General features: G+C 47.3%; 2 protein-coding genes, 1 non-coding gene and 1 pseudogene across 19 annotated transcripts in view; 3 read left to right on the top strand and 1 right to left on the bottom strand.

The window, feature by feature from the left end:
* The window catches only part of TSEN2 (tRNA splicing endonuclease subunit 2), a 63,375-nt gene that overhangs the window by 15,913 nt on the left and 26,602 nt on the right, over window positions 1-20,860 (top strand). For 6 of the 17 annotated variants that reach the window (XR_010118532.1, XM_055259423.2, XM_055259422.2 and 3 more), the window contains 2 exons: window positions 6,067-6,589; window positions 7,954-8,031. Coding sequence is in view for 15 of the 17 variants with exons in the window: in XM_055259423.2 (XP_055115398.1) it covers window positions 6,067-6,589; window positions 7,954-8,031 (601 nt within the window). In the remaining 2 variants the exon portion in view is untranslated. The other 11 variants (XM_063630334.1, XM_055259425.2, XM_055259426.2 and 8 more) reach the window with 7 other exon arrangements.
* Window positions 3,324-5,727, top strand: LOC129471114 (E3 ubiquitin-protein ligase RNF4-like). Its single transcript, XM_055259443.2, is given in 2 exon segments — window positions 3,324-3,517; window positions 3,519-5,727. Coding segments are annotated over 2 exon segments (570 nt in total). The 3' UTR covers window positions 3,895-5,727.
* On the bottom strand, window positions 13,918-14,036 carry LOC129471724 (uncharacterized; annotated as a pseudogene).
* Window positions 20,711-20,812, top strand: LOC129471734 (U6 spliceosomal RNA). Its single transcript, XR_008653703.1, has one exon. It is a non-coding gene; the product is annotated as a U6 spliceosomal RNA (small nuclear RNA).

Below are 20,860 nucleotides of genomic sequence, written 5' to 3'. Positions count from 1 at the left end.
CCTTTGACTTTTCATAGCGATCCTCTGAGACCCTGAAAAGGGAGCACAGATATGGCCTGGTTCTGGTATGTGGCAGAAGAGCACAGAGGTAGAGGTGCTAAGTGGCTTAGCTCAGAGCCACACGGAAGAGCCATCTCCAGGACCTAGACCTCCAGAGGCTGCGTTCATCCCCCGCACTTCTGCCTCTGCTCTCAACAGCAAATTAAGACATTTCCATTCATTAACATCTTTTTCAATATACCATATATTGAGTCTGATTTATTTTTCAAGCCACTCCTAAAAACTCCACAATGATATAGTAGTATTGATTGAGCACTTCTTATGGGCTATGCACTTTACATGTCTTACTTAATCCTTGCTGCAACCCCAGGAGGTAGGTGCAGTTATCCCTGGTTTGTAGACAGTCACTGAGCCTTAGAGAGGTGGGGTCATGTAGCTAGTATGAGAACGTGATGGAGCAAGGATTGGAACCCACGTCTGCTCTGACTGCTCTGCTGCAAAGAGCAGTGCCCTCTGTGTGCTCACTTCGTTCCAGATCTTCTGGTCAAAGGAGGAACTGTTGACCCTTTAAATCAGCGGTTCTCAGGCTGGGCGCTGTGGCTCACGCTTGTAATCCCAGCACTTTGGGAGGCCGAGGCGGGCGGATCACGAGGTCAGGAGATCGAGACCACGGTGAAACCCTGTCTCTACTAAAAATACAAAAAATTAGCCGGGCGTGGTGGCGGGCGCCTGTAGTCCCAGCTACTCGGAGAGGCTGAGGCAGGAGAATGGCGTGAACCTGGGAGGCGGAGCTTGCAGTGAGCCAAGATTGCGCCACTGCACTCCAGCCTGGGAGACAGAGCGAGATTCCGTCTCAAAAAAAAAAAAAATAAATAAAAAATAAATCAGTGGTTCTTTCACGTGTTTTGAGTCAAGGAATTTGGCAAAAGTTTTGGGTCCCTTCCCCAGAAAGATATATTGTCACAAAAATTTGTGTTCAAATAAAGGAAATTTATAGACCCTGTAGAGCCAAGCTTTTGTTGATATGAAGCGCTAAGATTCTTTTTAGACCTCTCACATGAAAGTTCTTTTAAACATATGCATAGGCGGCCATGTTCCAGATGAGAAGACACCCTGCTGGTTGTGGCACAGCTATGTTCTTTTTGCTGGTTTTAAAAGTAATACATAACAAGATCCCTTTGAGGTGGTAGTATTCATCTCCACATTTTATAGGTGGGAAAGTTGAAGCAGAGAAGTTAAGTAATTTGCATTGCCACACAGTTACAGGTAACAGGGCTGGACACAAAATGTGCCATACCAAAGTCACGGTGCCGTACTATCTCTCAGGTATTAGGGTAGCCTTACTAGGTGTTAATCTTTGGGATACAATTCCCAGTATATAGGGAGGCATCCCTGGTATTCATCCTCATGTGGGGTGAACAGGGTATGGACAGCTTTGGGATTCTTAGGAATCGGGGTTAAGCAACCACTAGTCTCTTTTTAGGTATAGCAAAAGCCAATGTCCTTGTTGAACTGGTGAGATACAGCAGTTTATAAACTATGACATACTCAGTCTTTTTTTTTCTTTTGGAACATTTCACAAATTTGCGTGTCATCCTTACGCAGGGGCCATTCTAAGTATATGTGCTGCCGAATTGAGCACTATTCAGTCTTCTTAACCAGGTAAAAGAAGGTGAAAAGTAAAGTTACATCTGCCTTCTCACAAGCCGTGTGTTGTCTTGCATGCCTTTCAGACTGATCACTGAAGGTTGAGGCAAAAAGTACTTGAGTTTCACAATGTCTTTGACCTTCTGATCAGATTTCCAACATCTGGTAGTTCTCACATCACATGAACACATCCCAGCAGCCTAGGCATGAACGCTTTGCCCTATTGTTATGCCTATAATTTTTTGTAACTTGGGAAGTGTTTTGTAACTTGGATGTTAGCTTCAAGTTTTAGAAACTTAACAAGAATTTTATCATTAAAATCTACTCTGAAAAGTATTGTGAGGAAAAGGGCTATTTCTGTTAGAATATTTGGATGAATCTACATAAGCCAAATCATTTCTCTCCTTGTCCTGTGAAGAGGTTAGTAGGCACTGTGATGAATAGTTATTTAAATTCTCATTTTGCTTTCCAATACTAAACAAAAGTTATTTGTATTATGAATGGCATATCTATCTGAAAACATGAGATCCAAAATTGAAAATAATACAAAACAAGCTGAGAGCGGTGGCTTACACCTGTAATCCCAGCACTTTGGGAGGCCAAGATGGGCGGATCACTTGAGGTCAGGAGTTCGAGACCAGCCTGGCCAAAAATTTGTGTTCAAAAATATAAAAAATTAGCTGGGGGTGGTGGCGTGAGCCTGTCATCCTAGCTACTGGGGAGGCTGAGGCAGAAGAATTGCTTGAACCCAGGAGGCAGAGGTTGCAGCCAAAATCGTGCCACTGCACTCCAGCCTGGGTGACAGAGCGAGACTCCATCTCAAAAAATAATAACAATAATACAAAAAAAAATATTGATAAAGGATGGCCATTCTTTTGTTTATTTACCTAAATCACTTAATCTACCAGTTTTAAATTAGATAAATTTTCATAGTTTGTTAAACTGGGGGTTTTTCGTTTTTTGTTTTCAAATAAAGCAAATAAAATGAAACTATATTGTAAAAGCAAAGAGACAAGAAATAACATATGCTTGTTGCAGAACACTTAGAAAATGCAGAGGCTGGACACAGTGGCTCACACCTGTAATACCAGCACTTTGGGAGGCCGAAGTGGGCAGATCACGAGGTCAGGAGATCGAGACCATCCTGGCCAACATAGTGAAACCCCATCTCTACTAAAAATACAAAAATTAGCCAGGTGTGGTAGTGGGTGCCTGTAGTCCCAGCTACTTGGGAGGCTGAGGCACGAGAATCACTTGAACCCAGGAGGCGGAGGTTGCAGTGAACCGAGATCACACCACTGCGCTGCAGCCTGGCAACAGAGCAAGACGCCATCTCAAAAAAAAAAAAAAAAAAAAAAAAAAAGGAAGCGGAAGTGGTTTGCTGTTGAGGCGGCGGCATCTTTCTCGAGGGGCTCTCCCGGGCGGCTGAAGAAGGAGCTTCTTCTCTGGAGTGCGCCGGCGGCGGCACCTGCGGACCTAACTAGCTCCAGGTTAGGCCGGGCCGTGCGGGAAAGCAGCGGACTTGAAAATACTGGAAATCTGTCCGGATCCAAATTCTTTTGCAAGCCAGATGAGTAACCAGAGGGCATGAAAGGTTGAGAACATTTGACTTCCCTGCAAACCTTGGTATAGATCACTTCCTTTTCTGTAGGAAAGGAAAGGCACCAAAGAGCACAATGAGTACAAGAAAGCGTCGTGGTGGAGCAATAAATTCTAGACAAGCCCAGAAGCGAACTCAGGAAGCAACCTCCACCCCCGAGATTTCCTTGGAAGCAGAACCCATAGAACTCGTGGAAACTGCTGGAGATGAAATTGTGGACCTCACTTGTGAATCTTCAGAGCCTGTGGTGGTTGATCTGACTCACAATGACTGTTGTGATTGTTGACGAAAGAAGAAGACCAAGGAGGAATGCTAGGAGGCTGCCCCAGGACCATGCTGACAGCTGCGTGGTGAGCAGTGATGACGAGGAGTTGTCCAGGGACAGAGACGTGTATGTGACGACCCACACTCCCGGAAACGCCAGGGACGAGGGCACTACCGGCCTCAGGCCCTCGGGTACTGTCAGTTGTCCTATCTGCATGGACGGATACTCAGAGATCGTGCAGAATGGACGTCTCATCGTTTCCACAGAATGCGGCCATGTCTTCCGTAGCCAGTGCCTCCGTGATTCCCTGAAGAATGCTAATACTTGCCCAACTTGTAGGAAAAAGATCAACCACAAACGATACCACCCCATTTATATATGAAGTATTCAGAGACCCCCAGGAGAGACGGATGGACAGACAGCCAGCCAGGTTCTCCAGTGGTATCTGCCTCCATTTTCCTGAGCTCAAAAAGACTGTTTTGAAACCAACGTCTGATATGTAAACTGCTCTTTTGTTTCCAACCCCTTCCTTTTGTTATCTCCAGTTTGATGCTAGAGTGGGAGAAAGGGAGTCAGGCACATTGGGAATCGTGGTTCCAGTCTGGTTGCAGAATCTGCACATTTGCCAAGAAATTTTCCGTTTGGAAAGTTTGCCCCAGCTTTCCCGGGCACACCACCTTTTGTCCCAAGTGTCTGCCGGTCGACCAATCTGCCTGCCACACATTGACCAAGCCAGACCTGGTTCACCCAGCTCGAGGATCCCAGGTACAAGAGTGGCCCCTTGAGGCCCTGGAAAGACCAATCACTGGACTTCTTCCCTTGAGAGTCAGAGGTCACCCGTGATTCTGCCTGCACCTTATCATTGATCTGCAGTGATTTCTGCAAATCAAGAGAAACTGCAGGGCAATCCCCTGTTTCCTAAGAACGAAAAAGTGCAATAAAGGCCATTCATTACCTACTTTTCAGCAGCCCACAAGATGTAGCACTATTAGCATCCCCTTCAGAGGCTTAATGTTGCCTGTGGAGCAGTGCCCATCCCAGCCCGTTTCTGCCCACCAGTTGTTCTCAGGAACCTTACCCATGCTCCAGCATCCTTCACCTGGCACAGGACATGCAAGATAAATAGGGCAGGCACGTGTTTGGGTGTCCTCTCTTTGATAAAATCCATCCTGTGTTTGCCACGCGCCCTCCAGTCCTCAGTTCCTCAGTTCCCACTGCCTAACGCCTGCCCCCGCATAGATACTGAGAGGTGGTGGCAGTAATTGTGGCCTTATCAGCCGCTCAGTTCCAGGCTTTTGCCCAGGTCACTGTTGCTCCGTGTTTCGGAGAACCTGGCCCACCTGACTTGGCTTTCTCATCCTTCCCAACCCAGCGCCGTTTATTTCAGAAGCTCCTCTGGCCACTGGGCTTGGATGCTTTGGGCTTCTGACTGCTCCATAGGTTTTGATTGGTGAAACGGGGGCCCAGATGACAACCTCTCCTTCACTCCACAGGTAGGCAGGAGCCTCAACGTTCGCTCAGGGGCAGCAAAGTGGCCCAAGCTGCCCCTGACAGCACAGGGCCTGGGGGTGGCTAACGAGAGAGGCCTTATAGTGCCAGCCTGCCTCCTCTTCCGCTGTCCTCCTTCCTCAGAGGGCTTCACGCCAAACAAACGGCCTTTTTGTGTGAAACATCTTCAGGGTGGGAAAGGGGCCACTTCTGGCTTTGTTAGCAATAACTGACCTTCAGTTTACTCTTCTGAAGGAGCAGGGACTCAGCACAGAATTCACTTTAGACGGGGCTGAAGGAGTGTCCCTCCTCTATGTGAAAAGAAAATTGTTTTATTCTTCATTCTGACTTTATAACCGTTTGGCTCACTTCCAGTTAGTTTGAATGAAAATAATAATTTTCTACTTGGAGTTGAAGAGGGCAGAATCCTCAGCTCTCATCATTGTGATGTGTAGCGTGTCTGCCCTCTGACTGGACATCATTGCCATTAACTTTCTTCTGGGCATCACGGGAATGTCACGATGCCCGGACTTGGAGCAAGGCAACCTTGGAGTCAGTCCACTAATAAGATATGGTAACACCCATTTTAAAATTTGTTTAAGTTTTATCCTTAAAGACAACTTCAGTGGTTATATAAAAGTTGTGTTACTTCGTCTTAAATTAAATTGATGAAAAGATTTAAAAATGTGTTTTGTTTCTACTATTCAGAAACTGCAAACTAGGGAAAGGTTGGTATGAAAAAATGTCTTTCCTTTTTTCAATGTACATAGTTCAACTCTTTCTTTGTTACATTTAAACTATATCCATGGATATCAGTCTGCTTTGGACTCCTCTGCTAGTGTTAAGATGGAAATAAAACCATTAATTTGAACCAAAAAAAAAAAAAAAAAAAAAAAAAGAAAATGTAGAAAAGTGTAAAGGAGAAAAATATTTATCTATAATTGACCATTCACTAATACTGCTGTAAACATTTTGGTGTGTCACCTTCCAGTCTGTTTTTTGTGCTTTGTTGTTTTTTCAATTTTGAAATTCGAGTGCTGTTTCTAACAGTATTTCTGTCTTGCAGGTATCAGCATAGTGTTGAGTGGGCAGCAGAGCTGATGCGTAGACAGGGGCAGGATGAGAGTACAGTGTGCAGAATCCTCAAGGAGTACACGAAACCGCTTGAGCATCCTCCTGTGAAAAGGAATGAAGAGGCTGTAGTGCATGACGAGCTTGACTCTGGAATGGTTTCCAACGTGGAAGGCACAGCAGAGGGAGAGAGACCTTCTGTGGTAAACGGGGACTCTGGAAAGTCAGGTGGTATGGGTGATCCCAGTGAACCATTAGGCTGCCTGCAGGAGGGCTCTGGCTGTGACCCAACAACAGATGGCTTTGAGAAAAGTGTGGGAGAGGACGCCTCACCTCTGCCTCAAGTCTGTTGCTGCAAACAAGATGCTCTCATCCTCCAGCGTGGCCCTCATCATGAAGACGGCAGCCAGCACGTCGGCCTCCTGCATGCTGGGGACAGAGGGCCTGACCATGAGTACGTGCTGGTCGAGGAAGCGGAGTGTGCCATGAGCGAGAGAGAGGATGCCCCAAATGAGGAAGTAAGTAGAAGAAAATAAATCACTTCCTCCAAAGCCATCTGTTCCTGGAGATGTTGGCTAATAGGGATGTCTTTTGCCTGCAGCTGGTAGCTGGCCTGTTGTAAGCTCCAAGGGAAGCAGCAGGCTCTGGGCCACAGCAGCTGTGAGGGCCATTTCAACTAAAACTCCAAAGTTGGTGAATAACTTTTAAAAAATTTGTAAAATTAAGACAAGGCCAATGGTATTCTCTCCTTTATTTGGGAGAAAACAAAATGTGGTGATAATTACACCTGATCTTGAGTACAGCTAAGCGAGAAGGGCTCATGTGTGGAAGTCAGCCATCTCGAGAAAAGCCTAGGGAGGCCGGGTAAGAGCTACGTCATTAAGGGACTTGCTGTCAGAGTTACCCTAGAGCTGTCTGGAATCGCTAAAAATTAGAGACAATCTAATGGCTAAATGGGATATGAGATACCCATTCAAAGAAATATGTAGACTTAGAACGAGGTTTATGAAGTCATATTAAGAACATAGGAGCCAGGTGTAGTGGCTCACACCTGTAATCCCAGCACTTTGGGAGGATGAGGCAGGAGGATCACTTGAGGCCAGGAGCTCAAGACCAGCCAGGGCAATATAGCAAGACCTCATTTCTACTAAAAATAAGAATAAATTGCTGGGTGTGGTGTTACATGCCAGTAGTCCCAGCTACTCAAGAGGCTAAGGTGGGAGGATTGCTTGAGCCTGGGAGATCAAGGCTGGGCAACAGTGAGACTCTGTCTCAAAAAAACAGAAACACAGGCACATGCTTATTAGGTACAATTGGGTGAAAAAAGCAACACATAAAATAAAATTCACCAACAAAATGATTACAACTGCAGGAAAAATTCACAGGGGAAAAGAAATAAACGAGAATCTTCATAGTGAAAAAATTAAAACTTCCTTTTTCACACAAGTAATAAAAAAACACTTCTTGGCCAAGCGTGGTGCCTCACACCTGTAATCAACACTTTGGGAGGCTGAAGCGGGAGGGTTGCTTGAGGCCAGGAGTTCAAGACCAGCTTGGGCAACTCTGTCTCTACAGAAAATTAGCCAGGCATGGTGGCACACGCCTATAGTCCCAGCTACTGGGAAGGCTGAAGCAGAAGAATTGCTTGAGTCTAAGAATTTGAGGCCGCAATGAGCTGTGGTCACACCACTACACTCCAGCCTGGGCAATAGAGCAAGAGTCTGTCTCCAGAAAATTTTGTTTTAATCATTTCTTTATAATATTAACACAATAGAATGTGAATCCTGGGAATTTATAAGAAAAATGTTCATTTTAAAATACATTCTCTATGACATGTAGTACTTCCATTTGTTCTGTATATATTGTATTTCCTTCTCTTTAGTTGGTGCAAAGAAACAGATTAATATGCAGAAGAAATCCATATAGGATCTTTGAGTATTTGCAACTCAGCCTAGAAGAGGTATGTTTTCAACATATTATCATTTCAGCCATCGGTCTCTGGGCCTGAACTACATTATATCTGAATCTACCTCACAGTGTAGTTCTGTATGTAATTCAATTATTGAATATTGTAATTCAGTATTGAAATCACTATGGGTAGCTCCCAAGTAGGCCTGCCCAAATTTCACTCCTCAGCCTTTATTTCATTAGTTCTAAGATACGTGTTTGCAATCATTCCGCAGAAGATTCAAGAGGTTTTTCTGAGTACTCCTTTTCTCATTAAGATTTTAGATTGTTAGGCCAGGCGCGGGGGTTCACACCTGTAATCCCAGCACTTTGGGAGGCCGAGGCAGGCGGATCACCTGAGATCAGGAGTTCGAGACTGGCCAACATGGTAAAACCCTGTCTCTACCAAAAATATAAGAATTAGCCAGACAAAACCCTGTCTGTACCAAAAATATGAAAATTAGCCAGACGTGGTAGTTCATGCCTGTAATCCCAACTACTCAGGAGACTGAGGCAGGAGAATTGCTTGAACCTGGGAGTCAGAGGTTGCAGTGAGCCAAGATCGTGCCATTGCACTCCAGCCTGGGTGACAGAGTGAAACTCCGTCTCAAAAAAAAAAAAAAAAAAAGGTTTTATATTGATGGCTCGGTGTGATGGCTCATGCCTGTAGTCCAGCCACTTGCATGGCTGATGTGGGAGGATTGCTTGAGCCCAGGAGGTCGCGTCTGCAGTGAGCCATGATTGCGGTACTGCACTCCAGCTTGGGCGACAGAGTGAGACTCTGTCAAACAAAAAAAAGAATAAAAAGATTTCAGATTGTTAACAGATGCTGACTGGTGATGCTGAGGGTAGGGGGGTGGAAAGAAGAAAAAAATGGATTTCGGATTGGCTGAATATTTTGTTACTAATTTTCACTAGCTTTTTCAAAAATACTGTAATTCATATACCATACAATTTATCCACTTAAAGAGTACAAGTCACTATTGTTTGGTATATTCATGGAGTCTCTACTTTTCATATACTGTGCTACATGATTCAGATCATGTAGTGACTGCTAATTAAGTAAGTGGATTTTTTTCCTTCTGCAGGATCCCTCTACTTAATGCAGTAGCTACATTCTTGGAAGTTAGCTTGGGCCTGGTGCCATGGCTCACACCTGTAATCCCAGCACTTTGGGAGGCCAAGGCAGGCAGATAGCTTGAGCCTAGGAGTTTAGGGTCAGCCTAAGCAACATGGCAAAACCCTGTCTCTACAAAAAATACAAAAATTAGCCAGGTGTGGCGGTGCATGCCTGTAGTCTCAACTACTTGGGTGGCTGAGGTGGGAGGGTTGCTTGAGCCTGGGAGGTCGAGGCTTTAATGAACCGAAATCACGCCACTGCACAAGCGAGATCCTGTTTCAAAAAAAAAAAACAGTGCCTAAAAGCAACCTTCCATAAACTGTATCATATTGTCCCAGTGACCTGGAGTTCCTCTAACCTGTGGTCACTTTACGCTCAGACCCTCTTTTTCTTATGTTGATAGTGCACACAGAAATGTCTTTTCTGCCTTTGAAGATAGGACCCCTTCTTGGGCTCCTCTCTCCTCCAGGAGCTCTGTGATGGCTTTGATAGTTCCTGCAGTGTCCAGTGTGGTTCTTGGCATACAGGTAGGTCCCAGGAAGTGATATGGAACACATCCATGTTGGTAATTTTATAGCTGAGACCACAGGAAAGTAATTATGGGGGCCGGGCGCTGTGGCTCACACCTGTAATCCCAGCACTTTGGGAGGCCAAGGCGGGCGGATCACGAGGTCAGGAGATCGAGAACCTGGCTCACACGGTGAAACCCCATCTCTACTAAAAATACAAAAATTAGCCAGGTGTGGTGGCACACGCCTGTAATTCCAGCTACTCAGGAGGCTGAGGCAGGAGAATTGCTTGAACCTGGGAGGCGGAGGTTGCAGTGAGCCGAGATTGCATCACTGCACTCCAGCCTAGGTGACAGAGTAAGACTCCATCTCTAAAATAAAATAAAATAAATAAAATAAACAATTCAAAATTCCTTTTCTCGGTTGCACCAGCCATGTTTCAAACACTGAACAGCCGTGTGTGGCCACTGGCTACTGTATTGAACAGCACATGCGTAGGCATTCCCAGCATTGTGGAGCGCTGTACTAGACAGCCCATGTGTACCCGTTCTTTAGATGTTTGGCCTCTCAGAACCTCAGATTTCTTCTCTGTAAGGTGGGGGCTATGTAACATCTTGTTCATAGGATGTTCTGGAAATTAAATAATACATGTAATTGGGTCAGGACAGTACCTGATAATATAGTAAATGCTCAATAAATGTTAGTGCCTGCTATTTTTGTCATTATTAAGTTACTTGTAAAAGCTAAGTAGCAGCTAGTTGGAACCTTCTTTTTGACAATCATAAAAATGCCCATTGGGTACATGCTATGTGCCAGGCATTGGGCTAAGTGCTACCAACACTGAAATAAGTAGAACATGACTTCGGTCTTAAGGATAGCCCAGAAATCATTACAGTTCAGTGTGATAAGCATAGTGTGGCATATGTATCTTGTCAGTATCGCTGTTCCTGTTTTGTTGGGCCCAATGCCTGACATCTATTAGGTGCGTAATAATTATTTGTTAATGAATGTACAAGATAGGGAATTTGCGCAGAAGCTGGTGGAGACCATCGAGCAGGGCTGAGGTGGAAAGCCTTTGTAGTCATGATAGCTGAGGATAGTAAAGGATAAATGGGGCTTGCCGCGTGGACACAGGGTAGCAAAGGCTCTTCCAGATAGCTCAGTCAAAACGAATGCCAGATGGGGGAGGGTGTGTCCATGAGTCAGGGTCTGGCCTGGTCCTGGGCCAGCAGGGCACTGCAGGGGATTCCGTAGGGGAGTGGCAGTGACCAGAGCTAGCATCAGTATGGAGGGTGGGCTGGAGGCCTGGCCTGGGAGGTGGCAACTGTAGACGAAGGGTATTCGGTGTCAGATGCTGGGAGTTCAGCCGCACTGTTCCAGTTGACCAGCTGCTGTCTTTTATTGACAAATTTTTTAAAGGCTGCTGCTACCTGCTGCCTCCTCTTGAACACTCCCTGATGAAAGGCAAGAGTAATAGGAGACAGGAGATGAGGTTACTCTGCCTTCTTAGAAGCTGCCTGGCACCTGAGAACATTTCAGAGATGTATTCCAGAAGTTTTCAGGGAGCATACCGTTAAACCTAGCTCTACTTGTCTTTCTGTTTTGGCAGATTTCTTTTGAATGAATCACCCATGTTTGGTGCACTGCATGTACCCGCCGAGTGTTTCTGTGAATGTCAGTCAGGAACGCAGGCAGAATGGGGTCTCACCCCTGCTGTGGTGATTCACGACAGCTCTCTTAAGGGACTCAGAGTGGTAATACACAGCTGACTTAGAAGTCTGCTCAGCACTGACATGGGAAGCTTTTGGTCTGCAACCTACCACAGATGTGGACATGCAGCCTTGTAGGGGTGTTTTCATGCCTTTGCCTTGACTCATTCAGAAGAGAGATTTGGAAATTTTCATAGAGTAATTGAAGAGCTATAAACTATATTTACCTCAGTTATTTCTGAGTAGTTATTTCTGAAGATTTCTGTCTCCATCCATCTTCTGCATCCTTCAGTGGACACGCACACATGCAAACACTCAAATGCTTTGCTCTTTAAATTTTTTATTTTTGTATTTTTTAGAGACAGGGTTTCTCTCTGTTGCCCAGGCTGGAGTGCAGTGACACCATCGTAGCTCACTGAAGCCTCATACTCCTGAGCTCAAGGTATCCCACCACCTCAGCCTCCTGAGTACCTAGAACTACAGGTGCATGCCACACCATGTCTGGCTAATTTTTTAATCAAATCCTTTTTAATTAGCAAGATACAGTGAAAAATAGACTGATTTGGGGGAGCGAATTTTTTTTTAAATCAAATGAAAGTTGATTTCACTGTAAATTAAAAGCAGTTGCATAATGCTGTCATAAAGTTAGGGCCATCAACTTTTTTTTTTTTTTTTCTTTTTGAGACAGGGTCTCGCTCTGTCACCTAGGCTACAGTGCAGTGGCATGATCTCAGCACACTGCAACCTCTGCCTCCCAGGTTCAAGTGATCCTCCCACCTCAGCCTCCTGGTAGCTGGAACTACAGGCACGCACCATCACACCCAGCTAATTTTTGTATTTTTAGTAGAGATGGAGTTTTGCCATGTTGGTCAGGCTACTCTCAAACTCCTGGCCTCAAGTGATCTGCCTGTCTTGGCCTCCCAAAGTGCTGGGATTACAGGCATGAGCCACTACACCCTGCCAGGCAGTCAACTTTGAAGGTTGAGATTTAACGTTTATATTTCCTAAGTTCCAAAGTAGATGTGTTTAATTTTACCATCCCTGTGTGTGCCATTGGGAAACTGATGGGAGGTGATTTAATAGGGGTGGCTGCACCAGCTCACTCACTCCCAGCAAGATTCCCACCATGGCAGCACCCCAGTAGGGCCCTGCATTCCAGGTCTAATTCTTTGCCTGAGGGACTAAGAAGTTCAGATTTGTTAGAGCACAGAAAATGACTTGAGCTCTAGGAGCAGCATTCAGGCTGAGTGTGCTCACAGGAGCCTGGGGAATAAACTAGAATGTGAGTTTATTAACATCAGCAAAGGCCCCACCACCTGCCATTCCATATTGGCATGTTCTCTTCATGTAGAAAATTCAGATGCCAAAGGGTAATATAATTGGAAGGCTGCTTGGTGAGCACAGCATCAGCCTGTGAGGAGTGAGCTGGATAATACAGATGCTTAAGGATGTCGGGCTCATGTGTCCTTCTCCCCAGGGAGGTATAAACTGTTTTTTACTTGATACTGAAGATTGTAAGATTGTTGTATGTCTTTTAATTAATTATTTTACTTAATGTGGTAGCATTTATTCTTTTTCTTGAAAAGCCACCATTGAATTGAGGTATATCAAACAAAGAGCTGCTAACATCTAGACTGGAGGCAGTGTGGTGCGTGCATTGGTCTGCCACCGAACCATTGGGTCGGAGTCCCATCCTGTGCGCAGTGCGAAGACCTTGCCACCGTCACCAGACTCCCCATTTGCTGAGTTTCCTCACTCAGTCTATGTCACATTCTTTAACTGTGTTGATATCATTCAGTTGTGGCTCTGAGTTTGTCGATACATGTCGATTTCTTAGTCTAACTCCAGTTTTGGAGGCTACCTTACTGGTACTTCTGTGTATTGTTCGTATATACTTATAAAACTTTTAAAGTGCATGAGAAAATTTCTCTTATTTAGAAAATAAAGAAAATAGTCCCCACACAGGAGGACTAGGTGGGAATGCTTGGAAACAAAGGGGCACACCAGGGTCGGGTGACAGCTCTCCTTGTGCCTGACAGCAGCAGTCTCAGTTGGATCTCGCTTACGCATCTTCTTGTGCCCAGCTCTTCCATTTTGTACCTCACTCGTTTTTTTCCACATTTCTTTTTCCCTTCCTTAGTGTCCATAATATGGATCCCAAGTATCAGAATCCAGTGATTAGAATGTCTAAGATTCTTTAGAATTTTGCAGTTATTTTTTACTGCTACGTTGTTTGACTAGTCTCCCTCCCCTGCTATAGGCCAGTGACTTTCCTTCTATCTAAACTTCTGAAAATTTTCCAGAGACTTCAACTGTGAGACAGTTTGGTTCCTTTTAGCAAGAATATATACTTACAGCAGAGCCTTTTGATTAAGGTTTGAAAAACGATTCTAATTTCTCTCTATAAATGTATTTATATTCTGCTTATATACCCAAACACACAGGAAACTTCAGGTGAACTGCTTTGAGGATCGGGTTTTGTTTTAAAAGCCTTTGTGTGCTGGTGGGCAGGAGAGAGAAGAACTGCAGTTTTGCCGTTTGTTTCATTGATCCTTGTTTTAAGCCTACAGCACCCAGTATTCCCAGGAAGTCTCCCCTCCAAGTACTAACCAGGCCCAGCGCTGCTTAGCTTCTGAGATCAGACAAGATCAGGCACATTCAGAGTAGCATGGCTGTAGGCTTTATTAATTTTTAAAGTTCACTTGGAATCATTAGCGTAGCCAAGAAAAAAAAATAGGAGATCTTACTGCAGCTGTTAATAAAACATAAAGTAACAATTAAAACAATATAGGAAAGGAAAAGGTATATCTTTCCTTGGTATAGGAAAGGAAAGATTGGGCCACAGTCTACAAACAGACCCATTTATTGATGGGATTTCAGGGTACAATGGCACTTCGTATTAGTGAAGAAAAATAGCACTTCATATTAGTGAAGAAAAGATTCATGGTGTTGAGACAGCTGATCAGCCATTTGGAAAAAGACAAAGCTAAAATCCCATCCCTTCCTTCCTTCCTTCCTTCCTTCCTTCCTTCCTTCCTTCCTTCCTTCCTTCCTTCCTTCCGTCCTTCCTTCCTTCCTTCCTTCCTTCCTTCCTTCCTTTCCCTCTCTGGCCCAGGCTGCAATATACTCGGCTTGCTGCTGCCCGCGCCACGGACTGCCTGGGACTGCCGGCGCGCGCCACCGCTGCCTGCCTTTTCTCCTTTGGATGCAGGCACGCGTTCGCCATCTTGGCCACGCTGGTCGCCGGCTCCTGACGCCGAGTGCTCTGCCCGCCTCAGCCTCCGGAGGAGTGCGGTGGCGTGGTCTGGCCTCGCGGCAGCCTCTACCCCCCGGCCGCCTGCCTTGGCCTGCCGGGGTGCTGGGATTGCAACCCCTGCCTGGCCGCCGCCCCATCTGGAAGGTGGGGAACGCCTCTGCCCGGCCGCCCCGTCTGGGAGGTGAGGGGCACCTCTGCCCGGCCGCCCCATCTGGGAGGTGAGGAGCGCCTCTGCCCGGCCGCCCCGTCTGGGAAGTGAGGAGCGCCTCTGCCCGGCCGCCCCGTCTGGGAAGTGAGGAGCGCCACTGCCCGGCCACCCACCGTCTGGGAAGTGAGGAGCGCCTCTGCCCGGCCACCCACCGTCTGGGAAGTGAGGAGCGCCTCTGCCCGGCCACCCACCGTCTGGGAAGTGAGGAGCGCCTCTGCCCGGCCGCCCTGTCTGGGAAGTGAGGAGCGCCTCTGCCCGGCCACCCACCGTCTGGGAAGTGAGGAGCGCCTCTGCCCGGCCACCCACCGTCTGGGAAGTGAGGAGCGCCTCTGCCCGGCCACCCACCGTCTGGGAAGTGAGGAGCGCCTCTGCCCGGCCGCCCCATCCGGGAAGAGGCGAGGAGCGCCTCTGCCCGGCCGCCCCGTCCGGGAAAAAGTGAGGAGCGCCTCTGCCCGGCCGCCCCGTCCGGGAAGAAGTGAGGAGCGCCTCTGCCCGGCCGCCCCGTCCGGGAAGAAGTGAGGAGCGCCTCTGCCCGGCCGCCCCGTCCGGGAAGAAGTGAGGAGCGCCTCTGCCCGGCCGCCCCGTCCGGGAAGAAGTGAGGAGCGCCTCTGCCCGGCCGCCCCGTCTGGGAAGTGAGGAGCGCCTCTGCCCGGCCACCCACCGTCTGGGAAGTGAGGAGCGCCTCTGCCCGGCCACCCACCGTCTGGGAAGTGAGGAGCGCCTCTGCCCGGCCACCCACCGTCTGGGAAGTGAGGAGCGCCTCTGCCCGGCCGCCCCGTCTGGGAAGTGAGGAGCGCCTCTGCCCAGCCACCCCGTCTGGGAAGTGAGGAGCGCCTCTGCCCGGCCACCCATCGTCTGGGAAGTGAGGAGCGCCTCTGCCCGGCCACCCATCGTCTGGGAAGTGAGGAGTGCCTCTGCCCGGCCGCCCCGTCTGGGAGGTGAGGAGCGCCTCTGCCCGGCCGCCCCGTCCGGGAGAAAGTGAGGAGCGCCTCTGCCCGGCCGCCCCGTCCGGGAGGAAGTGAGGAGCGCCTCTGCCCGGCCGCCCCGTCCGGGAAGAAGTGAGGAGCACCTCTGCCCGGCCGCCCCGTCTGGGAAGTGAGGAGCGCCTCTGCCCCGCCGCCCCGTCCGGGAAGAAATGAGGAGCGCCTCTGCCCGGGCGCCCCATCCGGGAAGAAGTGAGGAGCGCCTCTGCCCGGCCGCCCCATCCGGGAAGAAGTGAGGAGGGCCTCTGCCCGGCCACCCATCGTCTGGGAAGTGAGGAGCGCCTCTGCCCGGCCACCCACCGTCTGGGAAGTGAGGAGCGCCTCTGCCCGGCCGCCCCGTCCGGGAAGAAGTGAGGAGCGCCTCTGCCCGGCCGCCCCGTCCGGGAAGAAGTGAGGAGCGCCTCTGCCCGGCCGCCCCGTCCGGGAAGAGGGGAGGAGCGCCTCTGCCTGGCTGCCCCGTCCGGGAAGAAGTGAGGAGCGCCTCTGCCCGGCTGCCCCGTTGGGAAGAAGTGAGGAGCGCCTCTGCCCGGCAGCCCCGTCCGGGAAGAAGTGAGGAGCCCCTCTGCCCGGCCGCCCCGTCCGGGAAGAGGGGAGGAGCGCCTCTGCCCGGCCGCCCCGTCCGGGAAGAAGGGAGGAGCGCCTCTGCCCGGCTGCCCCGTTGGGAAGAAGTGAGGAGCGCCTCTGCCCGGCAGCCCCGTCCGGGAAGAAGTGAGGAGCGCCTCTGCCCGGCCGCCCCGTCTGGGAGGTGAGGAGCGCCTCTGCCCGGCCACCCATCGTCTGGGAGGTGAGGAGCGCCTCTGCCCGGCCACCCATCGTCTGGGAGGTGAGGAGCGCCTCTGCCCGGCCACCCATCGTCTGGGAGGTGAGGAGCGCCTCTGCCCGGCCACCCATCGTCTGGGAGGTGAGGAGCGCCTCTGCCCGGCCACCCATCGTCTGGAAAGTGAGGAGCGCCTCTGCCCGGCCGCCCATCGTCTGGGAAGTGAGGAGCGCCTCTGCCCGACCACCCATCGTCTGGGAAGTGAGGAGCGCCTCTGCCCGGCCACCTATTGTCTGGGAAGAAGTGAGGAGCGTCTCTGCCTGGCCGCCCCGTCTGGGAAGTGAGGAGCCCATCTGCCCGGCCGCCCCGTGTCTGGGTAGAAGTGAGGAGCTCCTCTGCCTGGCCGCTCCGTCTGGGAGGTCTACCACGGAGGCCAGAAGCAATGTGGGGGCTGGACGTGGTGGCTCACGCCTGTGGTCCCGGCACTCTGGGGGGCGAGGCGGGTTGATCACTTCGGGCTAGGAGTTCGAGACCAGTCTGGCCAACTTGGCGAAACATGAAGAATACAACAGACAAACCAACCAACCAACTCAATGACAACAAAACAGGTCTACCCTGGAGTCATACTCTAATTTTCTCTATTTTCCTCCCTTTCTGATCCTTTATCCCACTTTCTTTTTCTTCCTCTTCCTTCTCCCTCTTCTTTGTCAAATGGAGGATTGAGTTATTATCACTGATCCATATAAAGTCCCTCTCGCATTTATTTTAACTCCCACCCCCATTTCGATTCCCCGACTTCCCATGTGCAACCTTTCTAATATGTTTGATACGCATCTTTTTGTTTGTATGTATTTTTAGAAAATGTTTATTGTTTTTTTTTTTTGTATGCAAAAAATTAAAAAAAAAAAAAAAAAAAAAAATCCCATCTCCTAACATATACCAAAATAAATTTCAGGTCAATTAAAGATATAAAGGGAAATTTAAAATAGAAAGCAAGGATAATTATGCTTTTTTTTTTTTTTTTTTGAGACAGGGGCTCTCTCTGTCACCTAAGCTGTGGTGCAGTGGTACAGTATCAGCTCACTGCAGCCTCAGTCTCCTGAGCCCAAGCAGTCCTCCCATCTCAGCCTCCCGAGTAGTTGGAACCACAGGCACACACCACCACGCCCAGCTAATTTTTGTATTTTGGGTAGAGATGGGGTTTTGCCATGTTGTCCAGGCTGGTTTCGAACTCCTGGGCTCAAGTGATCCACCTGCCTTGGCCTCCCAAAGTGCTGGGATTATAGGTGTGAGCCACCCTGCCTAGGTTTTATATATTTTTGAGATATGGATAAGTTCTTCTAAGAGGCCATAATATATAGATTTCATTACCTAGAGATTTAAAACTCTATGTTAAAGACAAAGGCAAAATTACAGGCAAAAGATGAAATGGGAAGAAAATATTTGCAGCATGTAGTGTAAGACACAATAGACAGTGTTCTTGGCATTCCTCAGTTTCCTCAGATGTAATAACATTCTCCTTCAGAGGAAGATAGTGAAGATTGAATGCAGTGTGATATGTGTGAAGTGTCTGTCCTGGAAGACACTTAGCAATGTATATTCCTCATTGTGTCCCCATCCCTCTCCAAGCTAGCCAACTTCCCTGGGTGGAGTGAAGACATAGCTTTAGTTCACAAAATGGCAGATATTTTTAAATGAATATATTTTCTGTAAATTTAAAATGAACTTCAATGCAATGTGTTTTATGGGCAGTTTGGAGAAAGATGTGTGTGTGCTGAGGGAGGGCTAGCACTCGCAAGAAAAAACACTTCTTGGAAATTGTGCTTTATTTTTGCTTGAATTGATGTAACAGCTAATGACATTCAGTCATGTATACACAACAACCAGCACAGTTCCTGGCACATGTAATAGGTGCTCATTTGGTTCCCGCCTTTATTCTCTGCCTGGTAGCAGATACATACTCTGTCTCTAAATTGTTGATAATGATCACAAAATAGATCTTTTACTTAAATGGTGGAAGTATTACACAGTGACTAGGTCTTTCACACACACCGTGACTAGATCACATTAGTAGAATACACTTTTTTCCTGTTTAGGCACCTGCAACTGTATTCACACATGCCAGATGGCATATTCCACATGCAACGTTTTCCTTACCTCTGCTTTTAGCCAGTGACATTTTAACCCATACTTTTTGTGAACTGGCCATGGTGATGATTTAATGTTCACTCTGTGTGAGTATTCGTTTCAGGGATAATTAGATTGCCATGCCAGTTAGCTAATGTATTCCATTGTTTCATAGGGATCTGTTATTGAGATCTATTTTTCCATTACAACACTTGAGGGCCCTGACTACCTTTAGCAATATGATGTTAAAAGCTATCATTAAACTTATCCTTCCATCTTACTAGTACTGTGAAAGTAAAACTTACTAATGAGATTGCAGGGGATATGATTGTCAACCTCTACAGACCTCTCCAGTCTACTGATAATTTAATTTTAAATAAAACCAACTCAATTGAATTAAGATCCTCTCCATCTGTAATAAGTGCCTAGTCGCATTTTGCGTAGATTGATCAAAGCCAATCACCATTTTAGGCAAATAAAAATGAGGTATTGGTTTCATTCACTCTTGGGGAAATGTATGCTTGCTGATAATGAAAACACATCAGTTTTTGAAGAACTTACATTTTAGCAGATATCAAGAAAGAATCTCTTATTAGGCAAGGATGGGATTGAACTTTTTTTTCCAGGCTATGCTATCCAGTTATTAGAAAGGGAAGAAAACTAAGGCCAGCCACGGTGGCCATGCCTGTAATCTCAGTACTTTGGGAGGCCGAGGTGGGCAGATTGCCTGAGGTCAGGAGTTCCAGAAAGGAGGAAAACTAAAATTAATTGAGCTTTTAGGTGCTTTTCATAGCTTATTAAATCTTTGTGTGATTTAATCTTATTAAATATTTAGCTAAGAAAGCATTATTATCCCCATTGTATAGATAAGGCATGGAGAATTTAAGTGATACTTCCAAGGCCCTAGCTAACAATGACAATTTGAGCTCAGGTCTGTCAGATCTCAAACTTCAGTCTTTGTGTTACACTATTCTGAACCAAGAAGTGCAAATTGTGGTAAAATGCAAGGGACTCAGACATTTGAGGAAACAACTTAATCTTTTCCATTGTACCTTTTAGCTGGTAGTCCATCTGAAAAACAGCAGTATTCTGTATTAATAAGTAGTGAGTGATGGAAAGAGAAAAGATCAAAATAAGATTGTGGGCCACTTGGCAGTGCTGTCAACAGCAGTGAAAGAAATGGAATGCAATGTTCACACTGAGAAGAGATGAGCTGAGTGAGGTGCAGAGATCTGCTGTAGGGTGGCTCTGGCTGTTGGGGCCTAAGCCAAGGGCAGGATTGGAGACCTGTCTTTTTTATCTTTCAACACAAGCATTGAACACCTAACATGTGCTAGACCCCCTTCTAGGCCAAGGGAACAGCAGGCAGTTTCTGTTCTGCCAGAGTTTACATTCTAGTCGGAGGAACACATGTAAGAGAAAGATTTTCAGACAAAAGTAAGTGCTCTGGAGATGATCCGGATGGGGGTTACTTAGACTTCGTGGCCAGGGAAGACCTCTCTGAGAAGTGACCTTTGAGTCTGGAGCAGAACATGCCAGGTAGTAGGAGTAGCAATTACAGAGGCAAAGGCCTGAATGAGCTTAGTGTCTTCAGGGGACAGAAGTGCAGCCAGGACAGCTGGAAAGAGCACTGGTAAGATCATGCAGGGACCTGGAGCTGGTGGCAAGCAGTTTGGACTTTATTCTAAGGGCAGTGAAATCTCTTTGGAGAGTTTTAATTAGGGGAACGACATGATCTTCATGTGCCAAGAAGATGAATCTGGATGCTATGGAGAGTGGACTATAGAGGGCTCAGAACAGGGAGGGTGTCACAGAAGGCAGGAAGGAGCCACCTACAGACTGGGACCAAGAAGGTGATAGGAAAAAGTGAAATAGAAGGTGACCACCTTCATCTCCAGAAATGCTCTAGATTTGGATTGGGTAAAACTAAAGTAGTGGTCCCTCATATCTGTCAGTGCTTATCGAATTATAAATTAAAACAAAAATGTTGAGTATCAGTTTAACACATTGAAAAATAATAATAGTGATGTCTTCAACAGCACATATACTAAAATTGGAACAATGCAGAGATTAGTATGACCCCTGCCCACGGATGACACAGGTTTGTGAAGCCTTCCATATTAAAAACAACAGCAACAACAAAAACCCATACCTTGACATAAATACTTTAATG

Source organism: Symphalangus syndactylus, chromosome 21 (genome assembly GCF_028878055.3).
Source record: "Symphalangus syndactylus isolate Jambi chromosome 21, NHGRI_mSymSyn1-v2.1_pri, whole genome shotgun sequence".
NCBI classification, from domain to species: Eukaryota; Metazoa; Chordata; class Mammalia; order Primates; family Hylobatidae; genus Symphalangus; species Symphalangus syndactylus.
This window is presented reverse-complemented; position numbering and strand designations above follow the sequence as displayed.